The following is a 22,097-nucleotide window of genomic DNA, read 5'->3' on the forward strand; positions in this document are numbered from 1 at the left end:
TCATATTATTTCTGTTTCTGTAATATTGCAATATTTTCTCATAAAATTATGACTTTTTAATGTAAAATGATTACTTTTTAATGCAAAATGGTGACATTTGTCATAAAAAATTCTGACTTTTATCACAATATTGCCAATTTTTCTGTCGTTCTTGCAAAGTAGTGAAATTTTTTGAGTAAAATTATGACTTTTGTCATAATTTTTCCAAGTAAAATTCCAATTATTTTTATAATATTGCCAAAATTAGTTTTCTAAGAAAATTATGACTTTTTGTCGAGTAAAATTACGACTCTTTTCATAAAATTGCCAAAATGTTAAGCTTCTGTTGTAAAATTGACAATGTTATTCAATAAAATTTCAACTTTTATCATAATGTTACACAATTTTTCAGTTTTTCTTGTAACATTTTGACTTGAGTAAAATTACAACTTTTGTCATAATACTAGTGGTAGGCATTTTTCGGAGGTCTCATGGTAACAAATACAAGAATGTGTGTGTGTGTGTGTGTGTGTGTGTGTGTGTGTGTGTGTGTGTGTGTGTGTGTGTGTGCGTGTGTGTGTGTACAAAAGTATTCCAGTAATAGTCATAAATGCTCTCCTGTCATTCTGTCATCTAGGATCTTCTCTCTTTTGAGTTGTTGGACATCAACATTGTTCAAGAGTTGGAGAGTGCCCCAAATAACACTCCTACAGGTAAGAATATCAAATAACACTTCCACAGGTAAAAAGATCAAATAACACTTCCTCAAATAACACTTCCACAGTTAAAAAGTTCAACGTTTGCTGGAAAAAGGCGGGTGTTTCCTGTGTTTTATTAAGAGGGGATATACGAGGAAGTACTAGATGAGGTGTAAATGCTCCAATGCTGAAGTTGAAGTGAAATGCTATAGTTTGAATGTAAGAATAGTTTGAATGTTAGAATGCTTTGAATGTTGAAGAGTTTGAATTTCCAGGAAAACCAGAGTTCGGTTTGGAACTTGGGGAAGTGTTAGTTTGAATGTCCAGGATAAGTGGAATGTGTTGATGTTGGAATGGTTTGAAAAATGTGGGAATTGTGCAACTTGGAAAAATGTCCCATTCATTTAAATGAAAACTTCCTGAAATTTTGGGAAAAGTGGGATTTTTAAAAGAATGACTAGGAGCATGAATGTCCTGAATGAGCTAAATTGGTTGGTGTTGGAATTGATTAAATCGGTCAACAAATGTAGAATTAGTAACATTTTTAATTGAAAAATTATACTACGGCGTTTTTCAAGTTCTTAAACCGACTTGTTTTTTTGTCCTGACTAAGAGGAATATTTTGATGGTGGAACGGTTGAAGTGGGTTAAAAAATGTGAAACAAGTCGTCAAATGAAAAAAGGTTAGAAATAAGGTTAGAAAAAACAGGAATTCTTGGAAGCTTGTTGAACGTGGAAAAATGGTTGTTAGAATTTCCATGATGAGTTGAATATGTTGAAGATGGAATGGGTTGAAAAATGTGGGAATTGTGGAAGTTTGTAAAATGGATCATTCATTTTGAATGGGGAAAATGTCCCTAAAAACTGGAAATTGGAGGAAATCAGGGATTTTTTTTTGTAATTGTTGAAAGGGAGCACTCAATTCCTGAACAGGCTGAATATTTTAAAGTTGGAACATTTTGAATCGTATAAATATGTGGGAATTGCGGAACTTTGGAAAATGCCCCACTATTTTAAATGTGAATTTCGGGAAAAGAGGACATTTTTTGAAAATGCTAAAAAAAAAAGGAAATGGTCTGAATGAGTTGAATTGGTTGGTGTTGGAATGTATCAAATTGGTCAAGAAATGTTGAAGTAGTAACAGTTTTAATTGAGAAATGGTATTATGGAATTTCGGGAAAATGAGGAATTTTTCCAGTTCAAGAAACAACTTTGTTTTTTGTCCTGACTAAGAGGAATGTTTTGACGGTGGATAGCTTGAAGTGGGTTGAAAAATGTGGAAGGAGTAGTCGCCAGAAAAAAAGCATGAAAAAAGGGTTTGAAAAAACTGGAAATCTGGGAATTCGTGGAGTTTTTGGAAAAATGTTGTGTTGAACGTCCAGGATGATTGATTGATTGAAACTACTATTAGTAGATTGCACAGTACAGTACATATTCCGTACAATTGACCACTAAATGGTAACACCCGAATAAGGTTTTCAACTTGTTTAAGTCGGGGTCCATGTTAATCAATTCATGGTACAAATATATACTATCACCATAATACAGTCATCACACAAGTTAATCATCATAGTATATACATTGAATTATTTACATTATTTACAATCCGAGGGGTGGGATGAGGAGCTTTGGTTGATATCAGCACTTCAGTGATCAACAATTGCATCAACAGAGAAATGGACATTGAAACAGTGTAGGTCTTACTTAGGATACAGCGAGCAAAGAACACAGTGAGTTCAGATAGCATAAGAACAATTATATACATTAGAAATACATTTGATTATTTACATTAGGTTATTTACAATCCGGGGAGATGGGATGTGAATGGAGGAGGGTATTAGTAAAGGGTTGAAGTTGCCTGGAGGTGTTGTTTTAGAGCGGTTTTGAAGGAGGATAGAGATGCACTTACTTTTACACCAGTTGGGAGTGCATTCCATATTGATGTGGCATAGAACGAGAATGAGTTAAGACCTTTGTTAGATCGGAATCTGGGTTTAACGTGGTCTTTGGAGCTCCCCCTGGTGTTGTGGTTATGGTGGTCATCTACGTTTTTGGAAGTAGTTTGACATGTACTTCGGTATCAGGGAGTTGTAGCGGATTTATAGACTAGGCTCAGTGCAAGTTGTTTTACTCTGTCCTCCATCCTGAGCCAGCCCACTTTGGAGAAGTGGGTTGGAGTGACCTCTGGGGTGGAGGTCTAAAAGTAACCGGACTAGCTTTTTCTGGGATGTTTGGCGTCTAGATTTGAGGGTTTTGGAGGTGCTGTGGTACCAGGAGGTGCAAGCTTAATCGAAAAAGGGTTGAATGAGAGTTCCCGCTAGAATCTTCAAGGTGCTATTGTTGACCAGTGAGGAGATTCTGTAAAGGAATCTTGTTCTTTGGTTGACCTTTTTGATGACCTTGGTTGCCATTTTATTACAGGAAAGATTGGCTTCTAGATCGGAACCTAGGTAGGTGATCTCATCTTTCCTGGTGATAACAATGTCACCCACTTTTATAGTGAAGTCACTGACTTTCTTAAGGTTGATGTGGGACCCAAATAAAAAATCTGTTTTACCTAAGTGTATGGGTAGCTTATTGTCAGCTAGCCAAGTGCAAATATTAAGGAGTTCAGCACTGAGGATTTGTTCCACCTGTGACTTGTCCTTGCCGGAAACCAGCAGGGCCGAGTCATCCGCAAACAGGAACAATTCACAGTCGCATGTTGATGACATGTTATTTACGTATATTAGGAACAGTAAAGGTCCTAGTATACCGCTTTGGGGGACTCCACAGCTTACTGAGAGGGGGGGCCACGGTGCCGTTCACATCTACCACCTGTTTTTTCCCCTCCAAATAAGATTGCATCCAGCTTGATGAGGTTTTAGCGAATCCGATTGCTCTGAGCTTATCCAACAGTATAGCGTGGTTAACGGTGTCAAAGGCATTCTGAATGTCCAGCATGACCATGCCGCTGTATTTGCCCGCATCCACCTCATGTTTGATGTGGTCGGTCAGATAGAGAAGGCATGTGTCAGTGGAGTGGTTATTTGTGTTTTCCTCTATTTTGTCGTTGATGTAATTTTTTTTTTCAGGATTTAGTCAGGCTGTTTGTCTTATTTCTTAATTTATTGCATTGCTTTTTGAGTGTTGAAAGGAGTGATTTGAGGTTATTATTATTGGGTTGTTTATCTACTTCGGTTTTACACTTTTGGTATTCGAAGTATTTTTTGTCTCTGTCTTTAATGGCAGCTAATAGGTCTGGATTAATCCATGGTTCAGAGCGGGCTTTGATCCTGACTGTTCTCACGGGAGCCATATCATTTAGTGTCGCTAGGAATGCTGTTTTGAAGCAACTTCAAGCATCTTCAACCAGGTTGCTCGTGAGCACAGGGGACCAGTCCCACTCACCTAATTTAAGGTTGAAATGATCACTGGAGTATGTTTTAAGGGATCTGGATTGAGCTGTTATGTGGCCATTGGCGCGTGCAAAAGGTTATATAGTGGTTGCTAAGACCACAGATCAGGACCCCACTATTTTTTATGTTTTGGCGGTCTGATGTGAGGATGAGATCTATGGCTGATTGGGTGGAATCACACACCCGTGTGGGGAGTGTTATTAGCTGGGAGACAGCGTGCAGATTACAGAACTTGCTGTAAGATTTGAAGACAGGTACATCTCTGCGTTGAATATCTGTGTTCAGATCTCCAGTTATAATTTTCTCCATGTTGTCTACACCAGCTAAGCACTCTTCGACAGCACCATAGAAATCACTCTGATTAGGGGGTCAGTATACAATCCCTATCAGTACCGGCTTAGCGCTTGTGAATTTGATTTCTGCCCACACAGATTCAAGGGCATAGTGGTTAAGATCAGAATGAGTTGAATATGTTGAAGGTGGAATTAAATACGTTGAAAAAAGTGGAAATGGCAGAAGTTTAAAAAATTCATTTTTAATGTGTAAAATTTATTTGGAAATTTGGGAATTTTTGCATTTTGTTAAGGGAAAGCCCACAATTCACAAATAGGCTGAACAGTTGGAAGATGGAATGTTTTGAATAGGGTGAAAAATGTGGAAAGTACAGCGTGCCAAAATCTGGAGAAGAAGAAGAATAAATAAATGAATGTTGGTGTAGAAAAGCATATGAGTGAATGTTTTGCAGCATTTACACAATAGTAATAATAATAATACTACTAATAATAATAATAAGAAGAAATACATTAATTCTGGTGAAGAAAAGCATGTGTGTGAATGTTTTGCAACATTCACACAATAATAATAATGATAATAATAATAATAAGAAGAAGAAATTGATGAATTTTGGTGTAGAAAACCATATGTGTGAATGTTTTGGAGCATTCACACAATAATAATAATGACAATAATAAGAAGAAGAATAATAAATAGATGAATTTTGGTGTAGAAAAACATGTGTGAATGTTTTGGAACATTCTCACAATGATAATAATAAATAGATGAATTTTGGTTTAGAAAAGCAGGCTTCACAGTGGAAGAGGGGTTAGTGCGTCTGCCTCACAATACGAAGGTCCTGCAGTCCTGGGTTCAAATCCAGATTCGGGATCTTTCTGTGTGGAGTTTGCATGTTCTCCCCGTGAATGCGTGGGTTCCCTCCGGGTACTCCGGCTTCCTCCCACCTCCAAAGACATGCACCTGGGGATAGGTTGATTGGCAACACTAAATTGGCCCTAGTGTGTGAATGTGAGTGTGAATGTTGTCTGTCTATCTGTGTTGGCCCTGCGATGAGGTGGCGACTTGTCCAGGGTGTACCCTGCCTTCCGCCCGATTGTGGCTGAGATAGGCGCCAGCGCCCTCCGTGACCCCAAAAGGGAAAAAGCGGTAGAAAATGGATGGAAAATGGATGGGTTTAGAAAAGCATATGTGTTCATGTTTTGTAACATTCTCACAATAATAATAATAAATAGATACATTTCGGTGTAGAAAAGCTTATGTGTGAATGTTTTGGAGCTTTCACACAATGACATACATTGCTGTCTTTGCACATGTCAATGTTTACTTTTGTATACGTCAATCCACACAAAATCGGTACTTTGGAGCAACGTTCAAAGACTCTAGTATATGGCTTGTCAGCCCCCCCCCCCCCCGTGGTTTAGGGGAGAGTTGTTTGAATTTGGATGCTGTAATATCTCGGCTTCACATCGGATGGGCAATATGAGCCCATCATCAAGCGAGAATGCCGTGATCACGCAATGGCAAGAAACAAAAAGGGCACTTTAAGATAGGCAATATTTATTGAAGTTACATTTTTGCTTACAGAAATGCGTCCATCTTATATGTTGCGTGTTTATTTATGTAGAATAACTGAAAGTGGATTTGCTCACCCTGACCCTACAGCACCGGATGGATTCTTTCACTGTTTATTGTGAAGTTTCCACTTGCTTACTACGTTAAAGCCGCTGGCTGTTAAGTTGCAAACTACCTTTAACCCATGCTACAGTACCTTAGTTTAACTTAGAGAGGCACTTTGTAACCAGGTTGTAGCTAAACACCCTGTGAGCAGCAGAGAGGAGCTTTCGCTAGCTTCTATAATATGTGGATAACAGAAGTGAACAACGTAAACAGATGAGATTGGTGATAAAGTCTCTGCAAGGAGAGAGATATGTTGTCAAGTCAATTGGTTTGTGTGTAAATAAAGCTATAGTCACTCACCAATCACCAAAAAAAGCATTGCGCCACTCGGGAGTCGAGAAGCCGCCATAGTATTTTGAAAAGTTTGTCAGAGAAGCCTCCGTAAACCCACAAGGTTTGAGATAAGATGATGCTCTGAGCTTCACAGAGAAGATACAGGTATGGCGGTATTGTCTGAAATATACACTGCTTTCTAAGATATACCGATATGAACTATAATACAGGTATGGCGATATTGTCTTAAATATATACATTGCTTTTTAAGATTTACCAGTATGAACTGTAATACAGGTATACTGCCCAGCCCTAATTTGATGGTATTGATGAGCTATTGTTTACCCCTACTTTATACCTTTGTTGTGTACTTATCACCGAGAGATATTTCCCTCTCTTTTAGACGGGACTCCTTGCATCTCACCTCTTCCTCAAGATGGTTACCTGCAGGACAAAGTCAGCCCTTCTCTGGGGCTGATCCAAGAAGAGACGGAGATGAGCATCATGGGTGTGTTGCAAGACTCCTATTCACCCTGAGCTGTTCTTCATGGTTCTTCTTGTGTGTGCTCAGACGTCCCTGGTGAGGTGGCTGCTGGTGTGGATGACAGCGGCGTGCCAGCACAAGAGGAGGGCGAGGAGGACATCAGTGGCACTCAGTTTGTCTGTGAGACGGTGATTCGCTCCATGGCCTTGGAGGAGGCCCCTGATGGCCCCCCGATGAGAGCAGGTCTCCTTAAAGAACTGTGCAAGCTGTATAGTCCATAGCACATCCTGCATCATTCTTCTGTGTACTTATGGCAGTACTACGTGGCAGCCATGACCTTCTGGACAGAGACACTGGGGGCAGCGGCCAAAAGTCGTCCCTGCCGTCTCCTCTTAAAGCCTACCTACCTGCTCCCCAGTCTACAGCCCAGGTGGCCGGTCCCAGCTCAGTGCCAGTACCACTCCACACTCCAACCACCCCTCTGGAGTGCAGCACAAAAGGTCAGTGCTTGATCGCAAATTTCTCCCTCAATTATTCTCAACCCATATTGGGATAAAGTGACCAAAGAAAGAGAATACTGTAGTTACAGTCAATCTACAGTGACATTATACTCTAGTTACAGTTGCTCAAAAGTGACAGAATACAGTCGATATAAAGTGACACAATACTGTAGTTACAGTCGATCCAAAGTGACAGAATACTGTACTTACAGTCGATCCAAAGTGACAATATACTGTAGTTACAGTCAATCTACAGTGAAAAAATACTGTAGTTACAGTCAATCTACAGTGACAGAATATTGTAGTTACAGTCAATCCAAAGTGACCAGCTACTGTAGTTAAGTCAATCCCAAGTGACAAAGTACTGTAGGTAGTAGATCCAAAGTGACAGAATACTGTAGTAACAGTCAATTCAAAGTTATACAATACTGTAGTTAGTCGATCCAAAATGACCGAATACTGTAGTTAGTTGATCCAAAGTGACTGGATACTGTAGTTAGTCGATCTAAAGTGACCAAATACTGTAGTTACAGTGGATCCAAAGTGACAGAATACTGTAGTTACAGTCGATCCAGAGTGTCCCAATACTGTAGTTACGGTCGATCTACAGTGACAGAATACTGTAGTTACAGTCAGTTTATAGTGACCAAATACTGTAGTTACAGTCAATATACATTGAGAGAATACTGTAGTTATTGTAGTCAATCTACAGTGACAGAATATTGTAGTTACAGTCAATCCAAAATGATCAAATACTGTAGTTACAGTCGATCCAAAGTGACAGAATACTGTAGTTACAGCCAATTTACTGTCACCAAATACAGTAGTTACAGTCGATCCAAAGTGACAGAATACCGTAGGTATAGTCAATTCATAGTGACCAAATACTGTAGTTATAATCAATCCGAAGTGACAAAATACTGTAATTACAGTCGATCCAAAGTGACAGAACACTGTAGTTACAGTCAATCCAGAGTAATAGAATACTGTAGTTACAGTCAATCTACAGTGACAGAATACAGTTGATCCAAACGGACAGAATACTGTAGTTAGTCGATTCAAAGAAACAGAATACTGTAGTTACAGTCGATTCCAAAGTGACAAACTACTGTAGTTACAGTCAATCCAAAGTAAGAAAATACTGTAAATACTGTAATTACAGTCGATCCAAAGTGACAGAATACTGTAGTTACAGTCAATTCAAAGTTACAGAATACTGTAGTTACAGTCAATCCAAAGTACGGAATATTGTAGGTACAGTCAATTCAGAGTGACCAAATACTGTAGTTAAAGTCAATCCAAAGTAACAAAATACTGTAATTACAGTCGATCCAAAGTGACAGAATACTGAATTTACAGTCAATCCAAAGTGACAGAATACTGTAGTTAAAGTCAATCTACAGTGACAGAATACAGTTTATCCGAAGGGACAGAATACTGTAGTTACAGTCAATCTACAGTGACATAATACTGTAGTTACAGTCAATCCAAAGTGACAGAATACTGAATTTACAGTCAATCCAAAGTGACAGAATACTGTAGTTAAAGTCAATCTACAGTGACAGAATACAGCTTATCCAAAGGGACAGAATACTGTAGTTACAGTCAATCTACAGTGACATAATACCGTAGTTACAGTCAATCCAAAGTGACAGAATACAGTCGATCTAAAGTGACACAATATTGTAGTTATAGTCACTCCAAAGTGACAGAATGCTGTAGTTACAGTAGATCTACAGTGACAGAATACTGTAATTACAGACGATCCAAAGTGACAGCTAGAACACTGTACTTACAGTCGATCCAAAGTGTCAATATACTGTAGTTACAGTCAAACTACAGTGACAAAATACTGTAGTTACAGTCAATCTACAGTGAAAGAATATTGTAGTAACAGTCGATCCAAAGTGACCAGCTATTGTAGTTGAGGCGATCCAAAGTGACAAAATATTGTAGTTAGTTGATCCAAAGTGACAGAATACTGTAGTAACAATCAATTCAAAGTGACAGAATACTGTAGTTAGTCGATCCAAAGTGACAGAATACTGTAGGTAGACGATCCAAAGTGACCAAATACTGTAGTTACAGTCGATCCAAAGAGACAGAATACTGTAGCTATAGTCGATCCAGAGTGACCCAATTCTTTATTTAAAGTCAATATACAGTGACAGAATACTGTAATTATAGTCAATCTACAGTGACCAAAGGCTCAATCCAAAGTGAAAGAATACTGTAGTTACAGTCAACCCAAAGTGACACAATACTGTAGTTACAGTCAATCTACGGTGACCAAAGACTGTAGTTACAGTCGATCCAAAGTGATAGAATACTGTAGTTACAGCCGATCTACAGTGACCAAATACTGTAGTAACAGTCGATCGAACGTGACAGAATTCTGTAGTTGCAGTCGATCTAAAGCAGGGGTCACCAACACGGTGCCCGCGGGCACAAGGTTGCCTGTAAGGACCAGATGAGTAGCCCGCTGGCCTGTTCTAAAAATAACTCAAACAGCAGCACTTACCAGTGAGCTGCCTCTCTTTTTTAAATTTTATTTATTTACTAGCAAGCTGGTCTCTCTTTCCTCAACATTTTTAATTCTAAGAGAGACAAAACTCAAATAGAATTGAAAATCATAGAAAATATTTTAAAGACTTGGTCTTCACTTGTTTAAATAAATTCATTAATTTTTTTTACTTTGCTTCATATAACTTTCAGAAAGACAATTTTAGAGAAAAATACAACCTTAAAAATGATTTTAGGATTTTTACACACACATACCTTTTTACCTTTTAAAGTCCTTCCTCTTCTTTCCTGAAAATTTTATTAAATGTTTAAGTAATATTTTTTTATTGTACAGAATCATAAATACATTTTAATTTTTTATCTTCATTTTAGCTTCTGTTTTTTTGACAAAGAATATTTGTGAAATATTACTTCAAACTTATTATGATTAAAATTCCAACAAAATATTCTGGCAAATCTAGAAAATCTGCAGAATCAAATTTAAATTTTATTTCAAAGTCTTTTGAATTTCTTTTGAAATTTTTGTTCTGGAAAATGTGGAAGAAATAATGATTTGTCTTTGTTAGATATATAGTGATCCAAAGTGACAGAATACTGTATTTACAGTCGATCCAAAGTGACAGAATACTGTAGTTACAGTCGATCTACAGTGTCTGAGTACTGTAATGGCAGTCAATCCAAAGTGACCAAATACTGTAGTTACCATCGATTCACAGTGTCTAAATACTGTAGTTACAGTGGATTTACAGTGACAGAATACTGTAGTTACACTCGATCCAAAGTGACAGAATACTGTCGATCCAAAAGTGGAAAAATACTGTAGTTACAGTCGATCCAAAATGACAGAATACTGTAGTTACAGTCGATCTACAATGACCAAATACTGTAGTTACAGTCAATCCAAAGTAACAGGTTACAGTAGTTACAGTCAATCTATAGTGTCAGAATATTGTAGTTACAGTCGATCCAAAGTGACAGAATACTCTAGTTACAGTCAATCTACAGTGACAGAATACTGTAGTTACAGTCAGTCCAAAGTAACAGAAAACTGTCGATCCAAAGTTACAAAATACTGTAGTTACAGTCGATCCAAAGTAACAGAATACTATCGATCCAAAGTTACAAAATACTGTAGTTACAGTCTATCCAAAGTGACAGAATACTGTAGTTGCAGTCAATCTACAGTGATCGAATATTGTAGGTGCAGTCGATCCAAAGTAACCAGATACTGTAGTTACAGTCGATCCAAAGTGACAAAATACTGCAGTTACAGTCGATCCAAAGTGACAAAATACTGCAGGTACAGTTGATCCAAAGTGACGGAATACTGTAGTTACAGTCAATCCAAAGTGACAGAATACTGTAGTTACATTCGATCCAAAGTGACCGAATACTATAGTTATAGTTGATCCAGAGTGACCAAATACTATAGTTACAGTCAATCTACAGTGACTGAATACTGTAATTACAGTAAATCCAAAATGACCAAATCCTCTAATTACAGTCAATTCATAATGTCTAAATACTGTAGTTACAGTGGATTTAAAGTGACAGAATACTGTAGTTGCATTCGATCCAAAGTGACAGAATACTGTTGTTACAGTCAAGCTACAGCAACAGAATACTGTAGTTACAGTCGATCCAAAATGACAGAATACTGTAGTTAGAGTCTATCCAAAGTGATGGAATATTTTAGTTACAGTCGATCCAGTGTCCAAATAATATAGTTACAGTCGATCCACAGTGACAAAATGCTGTAGTTATAGTCGATCCAAAGTAACATAATACTGTTGTTACAGTCGATCCAAAGTAACATAATACTGTTGTTACAGCCAATCTACAGTGACAGATAGAATACTGTAGTTACAGTCGATCCAGTGACAAACTACTGTAATTACAGTCTATCCAAAGCAACAATATACTGTGGTTACAGTCAATCTACAGTGACAAAATACTGTAATTACAGTCGATCCAAATTAACTGAATACTGTCGATCCAAAGTTACAAAATACTGTAGTTACAGTCCATTCCTAAGTGACAAATTACTGTAGTTACAGTCCATCCAAAGTGACTGAATACTGTCGTTTCAGTCAATCCAGTGACAAAATACTGGAGTTAGTCAATCTAGTGACAGAATATTGTTAGTACAGTCGATCCACAGTGACAAGTTACTGTAGTTAAAGTCGATCCAAAGTGACAAACTACTGTAGTTACTGTCGATCCAAAGTGACAAAATAGGTAGCAAAATGATCGCCTCGATAAATGAATCTATGTCCTTTGAAAATTGAATATGAAGCATTTAATGCATTGGTGGAAAAGTGAAATTTGTGCCTCAATTTTTATACTTTGTCCTAGAATACTGAGATCTGCTCACATTGTTGTAGCTGCCTAGACGAAGGCTTGTTTTTAGAACGGTGAATAAAACATGACTGTGAGACAAACGAGTCCAAAGTGAACACTCTTCACATGCGCATATTCAAATGGTCGAGCAAGCTAAAACCATGCGTATAAATTTGTTTCCTGTGTTGAACGCAGCTGAAGGCGAGGGTCCGACATGCAGTGTGCCGCCCACAGGAAGGCAAAATGAGAAAGAAATAGACATCAACAAAGGCAGGGGAAAAGAGGAAGGAAGGAGGAGTCGCTCATCTTCCACCTCCTCTGAGGATTACATCATCATTCTTCCTGACTGCTTTGACACCAGCCGGCCACTAGGGGAGTCCATGTACAGGTACAGGTTCCTAAAACCAAGGTCATGATGCAAAACTGTTGGTGTTGGCCTTGATGTTGAGGTGGCTGGGGAATTTGGTGTCGGCCATGGGAAGCATGTACATTTGGGGACACATTCTTAGTTTACCTTTATCACTGGGGGTTTTAGACACCCTCATCAAAGGTAGTCAGCTCCAGGGTGATCAAGCCTGACTCTGTGTCCCATGCCGGGGTGGGGCCAGTGGGCAGAAGGTTTGGGGTCAATGAGCGGGTCTTGTTTCAATGAGCAGGTCTTGTTGCTGTTTTGTGAGCTGAACAATGATCTGTGCACTTGACCTTATGCGACTGGCTGATACTTTCAGCAGCTTCAGAAGCTGCTCTGTTTGATGCAGAGACTCTCCATGGATGCCAAGGTCTTTCAACAGCCTGATGGTTGAAGAAGCCACAAAACCTCTGCATTCCGCTTCAGCTGGATAGACCTTGGCCTTCTTTCCTCTCTGCTGCCAGGTCTGTGTAGTGTAGTTTCTGGCATTCACAGACCTCATGGGTTGAGTCCTCCCATGGAACTGTGAGCTCTACGACGTTGAACGTCTTCAGTTAGGGGACCGTAGTACTACGTCTGGCCTGAGCGTGGTGGTTGTAATCTCAGGTGGGAAAATTTGTTACTGGCCAATATTAACTAGCATTTCCCAATCCCGTTCCACGGTAAATTGTCGAGCTTCAGGTTTGGTAGGAGAATGGTTGGGATTTTTGCTTCCCCTTTCAGATGAATGTTGGCACTCGGGTGCAATTAGTTGCGCTCCAGGCATTGAGTTAATAGTATTTATTTTGCTCTCGAGGGCTCCTGCCAGCCTCTTGAGGACCTGATTGGGCCTCCGGGTTTAACAGAGGCTTGTCTTACACCTGTCGATATGTGTTGGAGAGTCGCTGGGTTTGGGCAGAGGCTGCAGGTGAGGTCCACACCATGGGTCCACGGGAGCACTTCATGTGTAGCTCTAAAAATGTATTTGATAAAACCATTTCCCAGAGCTGCTTTCAAGTGAGGTCTGTCCTCTCCAAGCCTTCCCACCTCATCTGTTGTTGTTGCTTAGCAAGAGAGACAGCCTTAGTGCATCTTCTCCTGCACTTCCTCCACCACCATTTTCCACCTCTGTGAAGTAGAAGCCTTACGTCAACTGGCCTTACTTTCTTGCGTTATTCTTTGCAGTGACTGGGGTGCTGATGTTCTGTCAACTTTTGTATTCGTTCGTCGCTGTGCTTCAATTGACTGATTTGACTGGTTGCTTTGTGAGAAGCACTGGTCAATGTGAGGCCCTTGTCTCTACTCTCTTAGGCAGCCTCTCTTTCCTCAGTGCATTTTCAGTTCCCTGAATGGGGTTATCTTTGCCATAAGTGTGACCATAAATGCTCAGCTTGTTGTTTCGTTTGCCGTGCTCATGCTCATATCCGTTCCTTGGTCTGTAGCTGTGTTGTCAATCGTTGAGCCATCTTGCACCCCTGCATGCTCTAGGAGTATTTTCGTTTCTTTACCTTTTTTAGTCTCTGAGACCGGAAGGAAGGATCTGCACAAGTCCAAAAAAATATCACGTTCAGCACAAACCTGTCCAAGATTAGACGAACATCGTAGAGCGTAACAGAACAGGAACACTGATGGGATGCACTTACAGCTCCCTATAAAAGGTTGGAGACTGCTGTCATGGGTAGCGAGCCCAGCTTCAGTAAGGTCTATGTCTTCCAATCAGATGTGTCTCCGATTTATCTTACAGACTGTTAGTGAGGTCCTGGTCCTTGTTCCTGAGGCTTGCGTTGTACCATCTAACCAGGCTTTTGACAGGTTGCTGCGACACCATTGGTATTGGGTCATCACCAATGCAGAACCTCACCTTTTTAGGCTCTCTTAACTTCTGAGATGCTTCGTAACTTGTTTGGTTTGATTTTTTTGATATGGGCAAGGTAAGTGTGTACTACAAATGCATGTAGTTTTACAGCCCAAATGTGTACTCCGGTGTAGACCATTACTATATGTGTTTTGCACTGATTAATGGACACCTGGTGGAACTTAATTGTTAATGTTGGTCATCTTGTTACAGCTCTGCTCTCTCACAACCTGGGGAGATCCCAGCCAGCAACCCTCAAGAGCCAGAAGCCCAGACCTCAGAACTTGCGGGGAGCAACCCCCAGGAAGAAGATGCGCATGAGTCCACAGTTCCAGAGATGGATTCGGAGACGTTGGGCAAAAGCAGTGCTAACGACATGCTTTGCACATCTCAGACACTTGATGATGAGCCGCTGACACCTGAGGTGCTGATGCCGCCTACAGCCGTTCTTACACCGAGGTCAGCAGGATTGGTCATGAAGAAGAATACTTCCATAAGAATACTTTATAGTATGAATTGTCAGTCAGAAGAATACTGCTACGATTGTTAATATTTAATTGTTTGCCAGATATTCTGCTCGGAATGCATGAAGGTTAAACTATCTTGCCTGGTGTCCACAGCCCAGACGGTTTTGGAAAAGCAGCAGGAGAAGAAGGTGCAGCTGAGGAAGAAACAGAGGAGTGTGAACTTTATCAAACTCATGATAGTAAGTATTATGTTTCATGTATCTGTAGTATGAAGTTGTATCCTTGAATTCTAATTCATTTGATCTGGGTTTTTTCTTACAGTATTTAGTGTGGAAAAAAAAGAGTCGGATGTTTCTCAAGCCACAGCAGACTCTGATGAAGACACCACTGAGGACCCCAGGTTGGAAAGAAACACTCCTTTCACTTTTAGAACGGATAAATATATTGCTTTGCCGGCTGACCTATGACTATTTACTAGCCTCTTTCTCCTTACAATTTACCAGCCAAGCTCTGTGGTACATAATGTCCGCTGTAATATTGGCACACATACAGTATGTTGACATTCAATAGCAAACAGCATCAAGAAATGGTCATGGATTGACGCTACCAACATGACGCTAACAACATGATGCTACCAAGAAGGTATCTGGGGGGATGCACACTAGGGTCTTTTAGTATACCCTTAGTAGTATAGGATGCCGCTACTAGTATAGTAATCTGCGACTAGCATAGGATACCGGTACTAGTATGGTATACCAGTACTATTATAGGATAATATTACTAGTATAGAATACCCCTCCCTACTAGTATAGTCTATTGGTCATACGCCGTATGCCTCCCGTACACGAGGGGGCACTTATCTCCTTTAAGCATGGATAAAATATTGCTTTGCCGGCTGACCTATGACTATTTACCTATGACTATTTACTAGCCTCTGTCTCCTTACAATTTACAAGCCGAGCTCTGTGGTACATAATGACCGCTGTAATATTGGCACACATATTAGGTCTCCAGTGGCTATGCTGACATTCAATAGCAGACAGCATCAAGAAATGGTCTTGGATTGACGCTACCAACATGACGCTGACAACATGATAACAAGAAGGTATCTGGGGGGATGCAGCTCCAGAGCAAAGAAAGACTGGGGATAAAGTTTGTTTAAAGGAATTGTTGGATGGAGAATCATGGAAACAAAGCTTTGAATGTCACAGAGCTCATTCAAAAGGCTTGGTAGGTTGATGGAAGGAGTTTGAAATGATACTGTTCCAGATGTAGGTTTGCAATGTTCTGGACTATCTTTCGTCCCGACTGATACTGTTCCAGATGAAGGTTTGCAATGTTAAGGACTATCTTGTGTCCCGACTAATACTGTTGCAGATGAAGGTTTGCAACGTTCTGGATTATCTGGTTTCCCAACTGATACTGTTTCAGATGAAGTTTTGCAATGTTCTGGACTATCTTGTGTCCCGACTCATACTATTCTAGATGAAGGTTTTCTATGATGTGGTCTATCTTTTGTTCTGACTGATACTGTTCCAGATGCAGGCCGTTATTGTTATGGACTATCTTGTGTCCTGACTGATACTGTTCCAGATGAAGGTTTGCAATGTTCTGGACTATCTTTTGTCCTGACTGATCCTGTTCCAGATGAAGGTTTGCAATGTTCTGGACTAACTTGTTTCCCGACTGATACTGTTCCAGGTGAAGGTTTGCAATGTTTTGGACTATCTTGTGTCCCAACTGATACTGTTTCAGATGAAGGTTTGCAATGTTGTGGACTATCTTGTGTCCTGACTGATACTGTTCCAGGTGAAGATTTGCAATGTTGTGGACTATCTTGTGTTCCGACTGATATGTTTGCAATGTTGTGGACTATCTTGTGTGCTGACTGATACTGTTCCAGATGAAGGTGTGCAATGTTCTGGACTATCTTTTGTCCCGACTGATACTGTTCCAGATGAAGGTTTGCAATGCTCTGGACCAGTGGTTCTCAACCTTTTTTCAGTTATGTACCCCCTGTGAACATTTTTTTTAATTCAAGTACCCCTTAACCAGAGCAAAGCATTTTTGGTTTAAAAAACGAGACAAAGAAGTAAAATACAGCACTATGTCATCAGTTTCTGATTTATTAAATTGCATAACAGTGCAAAATATTGCTCATTTCTAGTGATCTATTTTGAAAAAAGATATAAAAATAACTAAAAACGTGTTGAAGAATAAACAAGTGATTCAATTATGAATAAAGATTTCTACACATAGAAGTAATCATCAACTTAAAGTGCCCTCTTTGGGGATTATAATAGCGATCCATCTGGATTCATGAACTTAATTATAAACATTTCTTCACAAAAAAAGAAATCTTTAACATCAATATTTATGGAACATGTCCACAAAAAATCCAGCTGTCAACACTGAATATTGCATTGTTGCATTTTTTTTCACAGTTTATTAACTTACATTCATATTTCGTTGAAGTATTATTCAATAAATATATTTATGAAGGATTTTTGAATAAAATATTTTAGAATATTTTTGAAAAATATCACGTACCCCTTGGCATACCCACAAGGCTACGCGTACCCCCATTTGAGAACCACAGTCTGGACTATCTTGTGTCCCGACTGATATTGTTCCAGATGAAGGTTTGCAATGTTGTGGACTATTTTGTGTGCTGACTGATACTGTTCCAGATGAAGGTTTGCAATGCGCTGGACTATTTTGTGTTCGAGTTAGGGCTGGGCAATATTGCCTTTTTTTAATATCGCGATATTTTTAGGCCATATCGCGATATACTATATATATTACGATATTTTGCCTTGGCCTTGAATGAACACTTGATGCATATAATCACAGCAGTATGATGATTCTATGTGTCTGCATTAAAACATTCTTCTTCATACTGCATTAATACATGCTACTTTTAAACGTTCATGCAGAGAGGGAAATCACAACTAAGTCAATTGACCAAAAGTGTATTTATTAAAGTTATTAAGCAATGGCACAAACATTCAAGTAATTTCCAAAACATAAATTGCAAGCTTGTCAGAGACATTTTAAGTGTCAAATAAAAATGAGCTGCATAATAGGAAATGAAATAGTATTCGTCCTTCACTATGTGGTAAGTTACTAAGGTTATGAAATTCTCTTCATTCTCTAGCGAGTGACTTTACAAATGATGCTACATATTAGCAGTAATGCTACTTTTTATAGCAACGCTTTTCCCCCCCACACTTGACAAATTACGGTTGTCTGTTCGACATATTCCCACTTGAAGCCGAACCACTGCCAGACGATGGAAACCCTGCTGTTGTTATTGGGAATTAAGTCTTCCTTCATTTGTTACCAGATCGGCACCATCTTTCTCTCGTACGGCTACGTTAGCAGCTAACGTTAGCCATGTCGCTACCTCTCTGCCCGTTTTTTTTTTACCTCTCTGCCCTGCGAGGGCGTGAATGTGACGTATGTAAGCCTGCTTGTCTGCGAGAAGGAGAGACAGGAAAGAGCGAGGAGAGGCTCAAGTGTACGCCTGCAGCTAAAAGTCCTGCGTGTGAACGTATATTCGATTATTACGATACAGTCATTTACTATATCGCACAGAGACAAACCCGCGATATATCGTATGTATCGATATATCGCCTAGCCCTAGTTCGAGTGATACTGTTCCAGATAAAGGTTTGCAATGTTCTGGACTATCTTGTGTCTGGACTGATACTGTTCCAGATGAAGGTTTGCTATGTTGTGGTATATCTTGTGTCCTGACTGATACTGTTCCAGATGAAGGCCGTTATTGTTTGGGACTATCTTGTGTCCTGACTGGTACTGTTTCAGTTGAAGGTTTGCAATGTTCTGGAATATCTTTTGTCCCGACTGATCCTGTGCCAGATGAAGGTTTGCAATGTCTGGACTATCTTGTGTCCTGACTGATACCGTTCCAGATGAAGGTTTGCAATGTTGTGGACTATTTTGCGTCCTGTTTAATACTGTTTCAGATGAAGGTTATTACTGTTGTGGACTATCTTGTGTCCCGACTGATACTGTTCCAGATTAAGGTTTGCAATGTTCTGGACTATCTTGTGTCCCAACTGATACTGTTTCAGATGAAGGTTTGCAATGTCTGGACTATCTTGTGTCCTTACTGATACTGTTCCAGATGAAGGTTGCAATGTCCTGGACTATCTTGTGTCCCAACTGACACTGTTCCAGATGAAGTTTTGAAATGCTCTGGATTATCTCGTGTCCTGACTGATACTGTTCCAGATGAAGGTTGTTACTGTTGTGGACTATCTTTTGTCCCGACTGACCTTGTTCCAGATCAAGGTTTGCAATGTCTGAAGTATCCTGTGTACTGACTGATACTGTTCCAGATGAAAGTTTGCAATGTTCTGTACGATATTATGTCCTGACTGATACAGTTCTAGAAGGAGGTTTGCAATGTTGTGGACTATCATGTGTCTTGACTGATCCTGTTCCAGGTGAAGGTTTGAAATGTTCTGGACTATATTGTGTCCTGACTGATAATGTTCCAGATGAAGGTTTGCAATGTTTCCTGGACTATCTTGTGCCCTGACTAATACTTTTCCAGATGAAAGTTTGCAATGATTTGGACTATATTGTGTCCTGACTGATACTGTTCCAGATAAAAGTTTGCAATGTTGTGGACTATCGTGTGTCTTGACTGATCCTGTTCCAGGTGAATGTTTGAAATGTTCTGGACTATATTGTGTCCTGACTGATACTGTTCCAGATGAAGGTTTGCAATGTTCTGGACTATCTTGTGCCCTGACTGATACTGTTCCAGATGAAAGTTTGCAATGTCCTGGACTATTTTGTGTTCCGACTGATACTGTTCCAGATGAAGGTTTGCAATGTTGCAGACTACCTTGTGCCCCGACTCATACTGCTCCAGATAAAGGTCTGCCAGCAACACACTCAGGTTATGTTATTTTCTTAATATGGGATATCTTGTGCTGTATCAAACAGTAAAAAAATAACACAACCTGTACTGTGGAATAATGTCATTAAATGTGGACAGCAAAACTAGGTCTAGGAGTACAAATGTCTGGGGATCTTGTTCCTGGGTGAGGGAAGGCTAGTGTCTGCAGCAGAACTGTACTGATCCAGTAGACAAAGCTCTCCACTTACTGGTCCTTCTGCAGTACGTTCCTCACCTATGTTCACCAGCTTTGGGCACTGACTGATCCTCTCTGCCGGTTTGGATGGATTTGGAAACCCTGATGCCTTCTGGACGTTTCCCAGGTGACATGTTCATGCCCGTTGTGGACCTTTGGCCTGGGAGCTACAGAAAAAGGTGTCCGGGGAATGGGATGTCTGGACTTTGGAATCCAGACCTAGACAAGTAGAAGAAAATGCTAGATAATGTAGATAATGGTCAGGCAGCTCCATGAACTAAGTTACTGATAGTGAAGTATCAAGTCATGAAAAAGGAGACTTGGAGAGGATGAAATATGAAAGTACTTGTGCTCCACAATATTGTCTAAAATGAAAAGAAGAATGTCCTCTGAAGCACACAGGTGAGAGCTCTCTTGTCACCTCTGTTCAGGCATGCAGGTGTGACCAGTGACCTGGTCAAAGGAGCTCTGTCGGTCGCCGCCTCCGCCTACAAAGCTCTATTCACTGGACAAGGCCCCACTCAGGTACTTTCACACTTTTACTTGACAAGGCCCCACTCAGGTACTTTCACACTTTCATTGGACAAGGCCCCGCTCAGGTACTTTCACACTTTCACTGGACAGGGCCCCACTCAGGTACTTTCACGCTTTCACTGGATAGGGTCCGATTTAGTTACTTTCACACGTTCACTGGACAAGGCCCCACTCAGGTACTTTAACACTTTCACTGGACAAGGCCCCACTCAGGTATTTTCACACTTTCACTGGACAAAGCCCCACTCAGGTACTTAATACCTTAACTGGACAAGGCCCCACTCAGGTATTTTCACACTTTCACTGGACAAAGCCCCACTCAGGTACTTAATACCTTAACTGGACAAGGCCCCACTCAGGTATTTTCACACTTTCACTGGACAAAGCCCCACTCAGGTATTTTCACACTTTCACTGGACAAAGCCCCACTCAGGTACTTAATACCTTAACTGGACAAGGCCCCACTCAGGTATTTTCACACTTTCACTGGACAAAGCCCCACTCAGGTATTTTCACACTTTCACTGGACAAAGCCCCACTCAGGTACTTAATACCTTAACTGGACAAGGCCCCACTCAGGTATTTTCACACTTTCACTGGACAAGGCCCCACTCAGGTATTTTCACACTTTCACTGGACAAAGCCCCACTCAGGTACTTAATACCTTAACTGGACAAGGCCCCACTCAGGTATTTTCACACTTTCACTGGACAAAGCCCCACTCAGGTACTTAATACCTTAACTGGACAAGGCCCCACCCAGGTACTTGATACCTTAACTGGACAAGGCCCCACTCAGGTACTTTCACACTTTCACTGGACAATGCCCGACTCCGGTACTTCATTCTTTAACTGGACAAGGCCCCACTCAGGTACTTTATACTTACACTGGGCAAGACACCACTTAATCACTTCATACTTTCAGGTGGGTATCAAACCAACAACCACTACACATTAGGGTGGTACGGTATACCCTTACTAGTATAGGATACCGCTACTAGTATAGTGTAACGCTACTAGTATAGTGTAACGCTACTAGTATAGTGTAACTCTACTAGTATGGTAAACCAGTACGAGTATAGGAAACTACTACTAGTATAGAATACCCCTCCCTACTAGTGAAGGAAACTGCTACTAGTATAGTATACTGGTACTAGTATGGGATACTGCTGCAAGTATATTTTACCACTACTAGTATCGGATGCAGCTATTAGTATAGAATACCAGTACTAGTATAGGATACTGGTACTATTATAGTATTCCGGTACTAGTAGAGTATACCGGTACTAGTATAGGATACTGGTACTAGTATAGGATACCACTACTAGTATAGTAAACTGGTACTAGTATATGATACCTCTACTAGTATAGTATACCAGTACTATAAACCCTGTTTCCATCTGAGTTGAGAAATTGTGTTAAATGTAAATAAAAACAAAATACAATGATTTGCAAATCATTTTCAACCCATATTCAGTTGAATGCAATACATAGACAAGATATTTGATGTTCAAACTCATAAACTTTATTTTTTTTTGCAAATAATAATTAACTTAGAA

At 40.0% G+C, this 22,097-nt stretch overlaps 1 protein-coding gene across 1 annotated transcript in view; it reads left to right on the plus strand.

Moving 5' to 3' along the window:
• The window catches only part of nbr1b (NBR1 autophagy cargo receptor b), a 90,066-nt gene that overhangs the window by 62,712 nt on the left and 5,257 nt on the right, over positions 1–22,097 (plus strand). The window contains exons 14-22 of the mRNA XM_061905980.1: positions 617–692; positions 6,723–6,827; positions 6,891–7,046; positions 7,121–7,303; positions 12,362–12,554; positions 14,623–14,868; positions 15,030–15,115; positions 15,198–15,276; positions 20,437–20,530. Coding sequence (XP_061761964.1) covers positions 617–692; positions 6,723–6,827; positions 6,891–7,046; positions 7,121–7,303; positions 12,362–12,554; positions 14,623–14,868; positions 15,030–15,115; positions 15,198–15,276; positions 20,437–20,530 — 1,218 coding nt within the window. The remainder of the gene's footprint in view (positions 1–616; positions 693–6,722; positions 6,828–6,890; positions 7,047–7,120; positions 7,304–12,361; positions 12,555–14,622; positions 14,869–15,029; positions 15,116–15,197; positions 15,277–20,436; positions 20,531–22,097) is intronic.

This window comes from Nerophis ophidion, linkage group LG07, assembly GCF_033978795.1.
Source record: "Nerophis ophidion isolate RoL-2023_Sa linkage group LG07, RoL_Noph_v1.0, whole genome shotgun sequence".
NCBI lineage: Eukaryota > Metazoa > Chordata > Actinopteri > Syngnathiformes > Syngnathidae > Nerophis > Nerophis ophidion.